The sequence below is a fragment of the Carassius carassius genome, chromosome 16 (genome assembly GCF_963082965.1).
Source record: "Carassius carassius chromosome 16, fCarCar2.1, whole genome shotgun sequence".
Taxonomy (NCBI): Eukaryota; Metazoa; Chordata; class Actinopteri; order Cypriniformes; family Cyprinidae; genus Carassius; species Carassius carassius.
In genome coordinates, this window is record NC_081770.1 from 5,691,392 (window position 1) to 5,703,545 (window position 12,154).

Below are 12,154 nucleotides of genomic sequence, written 5' to 3' on the forward strand. Positions count from 1 at the left end.
AGATCGGCAGTTTAAGACATTAACTTGTAAGCACAAAACACAAGATACTTCTCTTTTCAATATGAATAAGGCTTTATTAGATAAATCTAAGACATATAAACTAATCTAACACATAAACGCACGCACTCACACATTCACACAAGTTGCAGGAAGATCGAAAGTTAGGGAAGGATGAGTTTAAGAGAATGGAAATATGGAATCCCAAGTTTACAGCAATACGTTAAGTTGCATAAACATCAACCATCAATCACTTAATGAACCCTCGCATTGAGTTCCTCAATGAGGTTAAAATTATATTAGATACACCAGCACAAATGTCTGAAGGTACATTGCCTGAAGGTGTCGCTTTGTTGTCACTGATTGGCTGGAAGTTCAGTAGTCGTTGAAGTGACGTCTTGGTCTTGGGGAGCCCTGGTTGGTTGTGGGCTGAAGGTGCAGAGTTGTGTGCTGAAGTTGAACGTACAGACGAGGTCAGGCTGCGTTCCAAAACTTAACTCAGAACACGAAACTCTCAAACGGAAAAGAAAAGAAGTAAAGTTTGGCGAGACTATAGGTGGTGTTCCTTCTCATCGTGGCTAAGTAGCAGCAGGCGTGCAGGCTGAAGCACTCTGCAACCGCGCTCAAAGAACAGTGATGACAAACAGCATGGCTAAAAGCTAAAGCTAAGAAGCCAAGCTAAAAGCTAAAAGCAGACATGACTAATAGCAGAAGCAAAGCTAACAACTAAAAAGCAATATTTTATGGTGTCCTAGGTATTTAAACTGGCCTGTTGGCCACACCTCAAAAGTTGTCTTGACCAATCAGATATAGTCTTGGCTCGGGGGTATCATAAATCATGTGTTTATCTTACCAAGCATGTGGTCCGAATTTTCCCGCTCTTGCAGGGTATAATTTTGGACATGATTCCTATAACACGAATATGATACATTTGATAAATATTTGATTGTCAGGCCTATTTAAAGCAAGCAGTGTCCATCACAAACATACCAAACATGATTATGAATCCTTAAGTTATCCCATAGTTATTAAAAGACATACACAATAAGTGATTAAAACATGATAGTCAAATGTTTGGGTTACATATAAATGAATATGGAGTTAAGCGATGGACTGATTCATTTAGAAGTCTTTTTGAGTTCATTCTGGTCCATATATATATGTACAAAAGACAGTTTATGTGCCATTCTCTTCTGTGGAGACCAGAGGTTCAAAGCCCCCTTCCCCCTTAGGAATTTCAGTCTGGTTCTGTTAGGTGGGGGGAAGTCAATGGAAGTGTTTTAACTCTCATGGGTTTACATGCGATGTCCAGCGTTGCAGTTAAATTACGAACAACAAATTTGACAAATCTCTTCTCCGAATTGAAATTGTCAATAATTGTTCTAGTGGTGTTAATTTTGAAAGCTGTTCTGTGAAAGCTTTGGTTGGTTGGTTATCTTACTTGGGACTTGTGGCACAGAATGTTTTATGACTTCCTGTTGCCTTACTGAGGAATTCAGCTCGTGTTTCAACCACAGCCCTGATCGACTCTTTAATTTGTCTGGTTCGAGTCATTTCTGCTACAGATCACAAGAACCTAGAATACATTAGAACTGCTAAAAGACCCAACTCTAGGCAGGCTTGGTGGGCACTTTTTTTCAGTCGTTTTGACTTTTCTCTTTCGTACCGCCCGGGTTCCAAAAACATCGAACCCGATTCTTTATCTCGTATTTTTGACCATTCCGAACGCCCGTCCATTCCCGAGTGTATATTACCCGAGACATTAGTGGTCTCCACTCTCAGATGGGAGGTCGAATCGAGGGTCATGAAGGCCTTAGAAGGGGTAACACCTCCGCCCGATTGCCCACCGAACCGGTTATTTGTGCCTGAGGAGTATCGGTCTGAAGTCATTCAGTGGGGTCATTGCTCCAGTATAGCTTGTCATCCAGGAGTTAATCGTACCAGTTTTTTGGTTAAGCAACGATTCTGGTGGCCGTTAATGGCTCGTGATATCTGTAGTTTTGTTTTGGCTTGCTCGGTTTGTGTCACTGGTAAGACGTCCAACCGACCCCCTGATGGGTTACTACAACCGCTGTCAGTCCCTTCGAGACCCTGGTCCCACATCGCGCTAGATTTTGTCACCGCCCTCCTGCCCTCCCAGGGCAAGACTGTCGTTTTGACGGTCGTGGACCGGTTCTCGAAGGTGGCTCATTTTATCGCCTTGCCCAAATTACCTTCAGCCAAGGAGACAGCGGTTGCTGTCATAGATCACGTCTTTCGTTTACATGGCCTCCCGATGGACGTGGTCTCTGACAGGGGTCCCCAATTTGTGTCCAAATTTTGGCAAGAGTTTTGTAGATTATTGGGGGCGACGGTTAGTCTCTCTCCGGGGTTTCATCCCCAAAGCAATGGTCAATCAGAGAGAGCCAACCAAGATCTGGAGAGAGTATTGTGATGTTTGGTTTCCAAGAATCCTTCCTCTTGGAGCCAACAACTTTCTATGGTGGAGTACGCCCACAACTCGTTACCAGTGTCAGCTACGGGCCTTACTCCGTTTGAGTGTAGTTTAGGTTACCAGCCACCAGTTTTTGCCAGTGCGGAATCCGAAGTCGCAGTCCCCTCCACTCACGCCTTCGTCCAGAGGTGTCACCACACTTGGACTAGAGCCTGTGAGACTCTTCACCAAGTGGGGGCGCGCACCAAGGCCAAGGCCGATCGCCACCGGTCAAAGCCTCCCGTATACGTCGTCGGTCAAAAAGTGTGGCTTTCTACCAAGAATATTCCTCTCCGCTCCGTCTCTAATAAGCTTGCCCCAAAATTTATTGGCCCAATTCCTGTCACCAAGATCATTAGTCCGGTGACAGTCCGCCTCAAACTTCCTCCTACATACAGAAGAATTCACCCCGCCTTCCATGTATCTAAGATCAAACCCATGTTTTGGGCACCTATTAATCCGCCGGTCCCGGAACCCCGGTGTGCTCCCGTGCCTGTTCCTGTGTCCTTAGTTCCTGCCTAGTCTTCCTGTTTTCGTCGTTCGTTCCTGGATCGTCACTCAGCACTGGAAATACCAAGCACCGTCATGAGGATCACTTACTCACTGGGATTCAAGGGATTATCACTGGACCGAGCACCACCACCTGTTGTCCACCGAAGTCCCTGCGTCACCTTTCCTTCAGCCTTGTGTCTGCCCGCCAGTGTTTCCTGTGGTCTTGTTCACATATCTGACTATTGTGCTGGTTGTCAATAAATACGCCTTGCGTTTACATCCTGTCTCTGTCATACGTTACAGTTACACTGGCTAAAACCTGATGATTACATTATTTTAAATGAGTCCACCCCCCAAGATTACTGTTATAAACATGAGCCGCGTCTAAAAGGCAAAGGGGGAGGTGTTGCTTCAAGTTATAACAAAGTTTTCATGATTTCTCAGAGGGCAGGCTTCAAGTATAACTCGTTTGAAGTAATTGTGCTTCATATAACATTTTCCAGAGAATCAAATGTTTATGATAAATCCCCTGTTATGTTTGTACTGGCTACTGTAATCAGGCCACCAGGGCATAAGACCTTATTAAAGAGTTTGGTGATTTTACATCCGAGTTAGTTCTGGCTGCAGATAAAGTTTTAATAGTTGGTGATTTTAATATCCATGTTGATAATGAAAAAGACGCATTGGGATCAGCATTTATAGACATTTTGAACTCTATTGGGGTTAGACAACACGTTTCAGGACCTACTCATTGTCGAAATCATACTCTAGACTTAATACTGTCACATGGAATTGATGTTGATAGTGTTGAAATTTTGCAGCCAAGTGATGATATCTCAGATCATTATTTAGTTTTGTGCAAACTTCATATAGCCAAAATTGTAAATTCTATTTCTTGTTACAAGTATGGTAGAACCATCACTTCTACCACAAAAGACTGCTTTTTAAGTTATCTTCCTGATGTATCCAAATTCCTTAGCATATACAAAACCTCAGAACAACTTGATGATTTAACAAAAACTATGGACTCTCTCTTTTCTAGCACTTTAAATACAGTTGCTCCTTTACGCTTAAGGAAGGTTAAGGAAAAACAGTTTGACACCATGGTATAATGAGCATACTCGCACCCTAAAGAGAGCAGCCCGAAAAATGGAGTGTAGCTGGAGGAAAACAAAACTAGAGGTATTCCGTATTGCTTGGCAGGAAAGTAACCTATCCTACAGAAAAGCATTAAAAACTGCTAGATCCGATTACTTTTCTTCTCTTTTAGAAGAAAACAAACATAACCCCAGGTATTTATTCAATACAGTGGCTAAATTAACGAAAAATAAAGCCTTAACAAGTGTTGACATTTCCCATCTCCACAGCAGTAATGACTTTATGAACTACTTTACTTCTAAAATCGATACTATTAGAGATAAAATTGCAACCATTCAGCCGTCAGCTACAGTATTGCATCAGACAGTGCACTATAGACCCCCGGAGGAACAGTTCCACTCATTCTCTACTTTAGGAGAGGAAGAATTGTATAAACCTGTTAAATCATCTAAACCAACAACTTGTATGTTAGACCCTATACCATCTAAGCTGCTAAAAGAGGTGTTTCCAGAAGTCATAGATCCTCTTCTGACTATTATAAATTCCTCATTGTCATTAGGATATGTCCCCATAACCTTCAAACTGGCTTTTAATAAGCCTCTCATAAAAAAAACACAACTTGACCCCAAAGAACTAGTTAATTATAGACCAATCTCGAAACTCCCTTTTCTGTCCAAGATACTAGAAAAGGTGGTATCCACACAATTATATTCCTTCTTAGAGAAAAATGGTATATGTGAGGATTTCCAGTCAGGATTTAGACCGTATCATAGTACTGAGACTGCTCTCCTTAGAGTTACAAATGATCTGCTCTTATCATCTGATCGTGGGTGTATCTCTCTATTATTTTTATTGGATCTTAGTGCTGCGTTTGACACAATTGACCACAACATTCTTTTGCGTAGACTTGAACACTTTGTTGGCATTAATGGAAGTGCATTAGCTTGGTTTAAATCATACTTACATGACCGCAATCAGTTCGTAGCAGTGAATGAAGATGTATCATATCGATCACAAGTACAGTATGGAGTACCTCAAGGCTCAGTACTAGGGCCGCTACTCTTCACGCTTTATATGTTACCCTTGGGAGATATCATCAGGAAACATGGTGTTAGCTTTCACTGTTATGCTGATGATACTCAGCTCTATATTTCTTCGCAGCTCGGTGAAACACACCCAATTGAAAAACTAATGGAATGCATAGTGGATATAAAATAATATATACATAGTCGATATAAAAAACTGGATGACGAGTAATTTCTTTTAAAACAGTTAATGTTAATTATAGGACCTAAAAACTCTGCTTGTAATAACCTAGAACACTGTCTAAGACCTGATGGTTACTCTGTCAATTCTTCGTCATCAGTTAGGAACCTAGGTGTGCTATTTGATCGCAATCTTTCTTTAGAAAGCCACGTTTGTAGCATTTGTAAAACTGCATTTTTCCATCTCAAAAATATATCTAAATTACGGCCTATGCTCTCAATGTCAAATGCTAATCCATGCATTTATGACCTCAAGGTTAGATTATTGTAATGCTTTATTGGGTGGTTGTTCTGCACGCTTAGTAAACAAACTACAGCTAGTCCAAAATGCAGCAGCAAGAGTTCTTACTAGAACCAGGAAGTATGACCATATTAGCCTGGTCCTGTCAACACTGCTCTGGCTCCCTATCAAACATTGTATAGATTTTAAAATATTGCTTATTACTTATAAAGCCCTGAATGGTTTAGCACCTCAGTATTTGAATGAGCTCCATTTACATTATAATCCTCTACGTCCGCTACGTTCTCAAAACTCAGGCAATTTGATAATACCTAGAATATCAAAATCAACTGTGGGCGGCAGATCCTTTTCCTATTTGGGGCCTAAACTCTGGAATAACCTGCCTAACATTGTTCGGGAGGCAGACACACTCTTGAAGTTTAAATCTAGATTAAAGACCCATCTCTTTAACCTGGCTTACACATAACATACTAATATGCTTTCCAAATCCGTTAAAGGATTTTTAGGCTGCATTAATTAGGTAAACCGGAACCGGGAACACTTCCCATAACACCCTATGTACTTGCTACATCATTAGAAGAATGGCATCTATGCTAATATTAGTCTGTTTCTCTCTTATTCCAAGGTCACCGTAGCCACCAGATCCAGTCTGTGTCCAGATCAGAGGGTCACTGCAGTCACCCGGATCCAGTACGTATCCAGACCAGATGGTGGATCAGCACCTAGAAAGGATCTCTATTGCCCTGAAAGACAGTGGAGACCAGGACAACTAGAGCCCCAGATACAGATCCCCTGTAAAGACCTTGTCTCAGAGGAGCACCAGGATAAGACCACAGGAAACAGATGATTCTTCTGCACAATCTGACTTTGCTGCAGCCTTGAATTGAACTACTGGTTTCGTCTGGTCAGAGGAGAACTGGCCCCCCAACTGAGCCTGGTTTCTCCCAAGGTTTTTTTCTCCATTCTGTCACCGATGGAGTTTCGGTTCCTTGCCGCTGTCGCCTCTGGCTTGCTTAGTTGGGGACACTTCGTCTACAGCGATATCGTTGACTTGATTGCAAATAAATGCACAGACACTATTTAACTGAACATAGATGACATCACTGAATTCAATTATGAACTGCCTTTAACTATCATTTTTGAATTATTGACACATTGTTTTCCTAATGAATGTTGTACAGTTGCTTTGACGCAATGTATTTTGTTTAATGCGCTATATAAATAAAGGTGACTTGACATGACTTGAAAGCCAAGGCTTCTGGGAAAGGACCTTTGAGTAAGAGACACATAAAGCCTCCAGAAATCTTTCTGTATGGTATTGAGTTTTTCTTTTGTCGACAATCAATTATTTTTTGTTTTCTTTCTGTAGCTGGAGGAGGAATCAAGAAGTCTGGGAAGAAATGATTGTGTTTCTGTGTATATCTGCTTGCCGTTTAAACCACAGACTCATGATTTGGGTCCAAAGTGGTGACTAAAATGAATTATTTTTTAGTTTATATTTCTCTCGTAAAGGAATAAAGTTTGTAACGACTGTGCATTTCATTTTCAGTTGTTTAATGTCTACAATATCCATGTACAATATCCAAACATTTTAAGTAAACTTCAGTCTCATGTAAACAATCACAGAAGTGTTTCTACAAGCTTCTGATCTCTGCAGCCACACTTTTCTTGTCCACAAATGCTCCATCTCACAATATCATCTTTGTTCAGATTTAAAAAAAAAGTTTAAATCTGACGATTTTGTTCTGTAGTATTAGACATTGAGCTGCTGCTAATGTCATATTGTTAACTTTAAGCTTAAAGTTTTTTCTTCAGTTCCACTTGTACTGGATAGTGGTCGCTCACTCTCAGTATGTGCAGTGTAGTTCTTTACTGTTCATCAGTATGTGCATTATTGTTGCTGGCTGGGGTGTCCTCTGTCCATGCCATCCTTCATCGTTGATCAACCAATGCAAGTTTCTCTGGCATATTCTGATGTTTATCTTGTCTTTCTTAGACATGTGTGCCATCTGCATTATAAAGGACCCCAAAGTCATAATGTTCTGTGTGGATCAGTATATTAAAGGTTCAAGGTTTTTTATTTGTCAGTGTGATAACTATAGCAATAGACGGGACAACAAGCACCTGTTTGATACGCTTTTATTGCATAAATATATACCAAAACACAAATGCACTTAATAAAATAAGTGCATAAATAAATATTTAGAATTTAAGCACTAAACTCAAAATAAGTAGGCTATTAATAAATTAAATAACTAGAGAATGCTGACTATAATCAGCTTGCTTCCATTTGGTGCTTACTCCTCGCCTGAATTAGGAAAAAAGCTCTTATGGTCTTAAGTTATGCAAAGATTAAGTTTGAATGTGTACACGCAATAGTTGAGCGAGAGCAGAGCCCATTCATAACAGAACAATGTATATTAAGTATAAAGAGGAGAGGAAAACACATATTAGGAACTGCCATGACTAGATACAGTTAGAAATTTACTAAAAACAAGCCTAAAACATTTTTTTTTGCACTTGTAAAGAAAGTTTGCAATGACTGAGTCCAATTTCAGATGTTTTATGTCTTTGAGTGTGAAACAAAACAACTGTAAAATATCCAAGCATTTCAACATGTAAGCATGACCTGAAGTGTTCATAATAACTTATCTGTCTTTACATACAGATCTCCAGAGTCATAGTTTTCATGTCCATATGATGTTCAGTTAAGCATTTCCATTTAACATAAACAAAAAAAAACGTGTTTTATTGTTTCTCTCCGTCATCTGTTTTCAATCACTGTCCTCCTCTTCATATGTCTTATGCTTACGTTTTCTCTTCAGTTGCACCTCCACTGGATAGTGGTCACTCACTTTAATAGTCTGTGAAGACATTAAATCTGTCTTTTGAAAAATACTAAACTCATTCTGTAAACTAAATGTACAGTAACAACCCATGTCTTTATGGTAAGTGTAATTAAATATCAGTTCAAATGTAAAATGATTCTCATTTACCTCCTCATACGTCAGATTGTAGGCCTCCTGGAAGTTGAATGGTTTTGCAGAGTTTGGAACAACAGCATCATACATATCGTCTCCATACACCACAATCCTGTGCATAAACACGTCATATTAATGAGAATGATGTCAAATCATATTTGATTATTCTTTTTGTCATAGAGTTATTAATTACCGGTCATAAGTGTTGTCATTTTTGGTGCTGGTTGTGGTGTCCTCGTCATCTGAGATCAGCCAATGAAAGTTCTCATCTGTCCTGATGCGGATTGTTTTCATTTCTTCATTAGACACGTAACTGCCGTCTGCATTGAAGTCCCCCAAAATCATGATGTTCTGTATGGATATGCACATGTTTTTGTTTTTAAACCATTCTTATATTACAAAATATATGCTGTTTATAAATGCAATAATGCATGGTATCTCATTATACATAATGAAAGTTTTATGAACTCATCCTCATGTATTTCAAATAACAATTCCTGTCTCAACTAATGGATGAATGTCATAAAAGTCTTGTAGTTGTGCGTAATGTTTTACATCGGTCTTCCATTTCCTCTTGACATCCTGAAACACGTCGTAAAGTTCGTCCAGCTCCTTCACTGAATCGTCAGGCTTGGTGTGGATGGGCATTAGCACCAAATCTTCCAACACTTGAGACATGAACAAGATTATTGATTACAATAACTGATCTCCACACACAGCGTTTATCACAGCCCAACCCAGAGATTAAATGATAAATTAGCCAGTGAAATGTATGTGTAATTTGCTTTTAGCTGTCAATTGCATGAACTGGGAATTAACATTTCCTTATAGACTAAACTCATAGTCACGGCCAGCAAAATCACGAGACTGTTGCACCCATGTAATATGCGGTACTTCACCTGTATTATGACATTTGAATCGCAGAATATACGGTTCTCTGGAGAAAGCATCTTCATCTCCAGGCTGATTGTCTTCGTATTGGTAAGAATCCACCAAATCCACCAACTCATCCCTTCATATTGAAAACAGACCGTGTAGATTAGTACAATAAATAAATAAATAAAACTGATAGTCTTTAAATATTTACATTTTAATTTCCACCCTAAGGTCCACTTTTTCCATGGCTTCACTGGGGTTATTGCTTTTATAAAATGATGATTCCATTAACGTAGTAAGATTTCACAGAATAAACCAGAGCAAATAAATTGTAAATATATAAATAAAAACAGTATTGTTCCACCAAACAATGGACGTCCTCAGAAAACAGTAGTGGTTCCAACAAAAAGGGTTGCCAAGCAACACACGGAAGTAAACCGAGGCGTGTGTTTATAGTGTAATTTACAACAGCTTGGAACGCGGCTCAACCAATCAGAAACAAGGACTGTAACTCTCAGTTTTATACATTTGTTTTTATGACCTTTTATCACCCTTTGGCTGATCTTTAGAACTAAACGGCCTGTTTTATTTTTATATAGTCGCTGTGTCTAGACGATGAAAACGACACACAGAGAGGATGTCAAAGTGAATGGGCAGGGCAAGTTTTTAAATTCAGAATTAGTGCCACCGACAAGTAAATATAGCATCATTGGGTAATGTTCTCTATAGGTTCCCTTAGAAACATCCCAACAACATTCTAGGAAGGTTAATCTCCAAACAGGGAACGTTCTCCATAGGTTCTCTTTAAGTATGTTGCACCAAAACATCTCCCTGCAATGGTCTAGAAAGGTTCGTTTCTGGTTACTAAAGGAATCTTCAGGGAACATTCTTACTTGGTTTCCTAAAAATAACCAAACAGGAACCTGATGGGTATGTTCTATGTTTGCTGAACCCTTTATAAAATTCAATATGGCTTCAATTCCAAAAGTCGAATGCATCTTCAAAATTAGGCAGTTACCTGTAGAGGAACAAATACTGTTCTTTGTAATTTTCTCTTCCCAGGCGTGTGCTTATCTCCAGTGTGTAACGGTGTGTCTTGTTGAACCTGTGGATGAGCAGTCAGCCGTGGTTACTACTGTCATATAATAACCAGGATTTTTAAGAAAAAAAACCTGTTTGACTCACTTATTCAGCTCTTTGAGAAAATCATCCGCTGCATCTCCACTAGCATCCACCACCTCGAGAATAAGAATGATGTCATAGCGTGACACGATCTAAAGAAAAGGAGCAACGTAAAAACAAACCATTTAGCCTAATTTTTAACATACCGTGAGGGATTATCAGACGTCAAGGTAAATCTCATGAAACACACTCATTAAAGATGTCGAATGTGATGTTTTCGTGTGTATTTCTCATGACTCTGGACTTTAGGTGTGGCCAGGCCTTACCTTGATCAGTGTTTTCAGCACAAACGGATCGGAGAGTTTTGATTTCCCAAATCTCTGGATGTTAAAAGAGGCGACCTTCATGATGCCTGTTCTTCATGAAATGAAAGAAACCAAATTAGAAGTTTAATAATGACACTTTCTGTAGAATAGAAATGCAAACTAACTACATTGAATGACAAACAGTAGAGCTCATTTCAGGCCATGGCTATTGCATTTATGACGTTTATACATTGATGAATGACTTTTTCATGCAATATAAAGTGAAACACACTCTTTCTTCTTTTTTTTTTTTTTTTTTTTTTTTTTTAGAAAGCTGTTGCTATCACCAGAATCTTTTTTAAGCCATTACAAGTGGAAGAAACTGTTTCAGTTTTTTACTACAGTTTTGAGATCAGCAGAAAGGATAATCTCTTCTTGAAATGGTCAAACAACAACTTAATTAAAATGTTTCTTGTTGTATAATTGCAAAAAAGTGTAATTTTCTTTAGCAGAAAAGGAAATCGACTACTAAACTGAGTCAGAAGAGCATGTCTATTCATTCAAGATTCAAGAAAGGTCTGTGTGAGGCCACTTCAGGGACTTTTTGGTGTCGGGCCAATAATTGGTGCCGGCGGTCTTTATGCCCAGGGGGTTTCTCTGAATGCGGCAGAAATTAGTTCCAGAGCTCAAAACGCCTTCAAATTGTCCAAATGAATTCTTAGCAATGCATTTTACTAATCAAGAATGAAGTTTTGATATATTTAAGGTAGAAAATGTACAAAATATCTTAATGGAACATGATCTTTACTTAATATCTTAATGATTCTTGGCATAAAAGAAAAATCAATAATTTTGAACAATACAATGTTTTTTTTTTTTTTTGCTACAAATATACCCCAGCAACTTTAGACCAGGGTCACATTTGTGACAATGGCTGAAGTTTAAATCCAAAGTCATGAACTTACAAAGTGTTTTCACATTCCACCCATTCAACACCAAACATGTAGAGACAAGTTTAGGGGCTTCATTTACATGATTTACAGTTGTGTGTGCATGAGTGTGTGCACAATTTTTTTTTTTTTTTTTTTTTTTTTTAATAGTTTTTCATGTAACCTGGTAAGAATATAAAAAAACACTAGAACCTTCTCATCAGACACTGTCTGGACACTTATAAAGCTATTTAAAAAATAAAATAAGATAAAGATTTAAAGACTCAAAGAACAAAATTAACTTACCACAAATATTTATATTGAATTTAAATATATTTAGACTGCTGAGATGATCACATGCTGAGATTACATTGG

General features: G+C 38.8%; 1 protein-coding gene and 1 long non-coding RNA gene across 3 annotated transcripts in view; one reads left to right on the plus strand and one right to left on the minus strand.

Moving 5' to 3' along the window:
• The first annotated feature begins 6,807 nt into the window (after positions 1 to 6,807).
• On the plus strand, positions 6,808 to 7,101 carry LOC132159526 (uncharacterized). The gene is made up of 2 exons (XR_009437863.1): positions 6,808 to 6,842; positions 6,936 to 7,101. It is a non-coding gene; the product is annotated as an uncharacterized LOC132159526 (long non-coding RNA).
• A 1,224-nt stretch (positions 7,102 to 8,325) lies between these two features.
• LOC132159528 (deoxyribonuclease gamma-like) overlaps positions 8,326 to 12,154 on the minus strand; it is an 11,112-nt gene continuing 7,283 nt past the window's right edge. Inside the window, exons 4-11 of one of the 2 annotated variants that reach the window (XM_059569073.1) lie at positions 10,872 to 10,962; positions 10,609 to 10,697; positions 10,442 to 10,528; positions 9,447 to 9,559; positions 9,103 to 9,215; positions 8,741 to 8,898; positions 8,563 to 8,659; positions 8,326 to 8,430 (exon numbers count right to left, since the gene is read on the minus strand). In XM_059569073.1, the coding sequence (XP_059425056.1) occupies positions 8,341 to 8,430; positions 8,563 to 8,659; positions 8,741 to 8,898; positions 9,103 to 9,215; positions 9,447 to 9,559; positions 10,442 to 10,528; positions 10,609 to 10,697; positions 10,872 to 10,952 (828 nt within the window). In that variant the 5' untranslated portion in view covers positions 10,953 to 10,962 and the 3' untranslated portion in view covers positions 8,326 to 8,340. The remainder of the gene's footprint in view (positions 8,431 to 8,562; positions 8,660 to 8,740; positions 8,899 to 9,102; positions 9,216 to 9,446; positions 9,560 to 10,441; positions 10,529 to 10,608; positions 10,698 to 10,871; positions 10,963 to 12,154) is intronic. The other variant, XM_059569074.1, reaches the window with a different exon arrangement.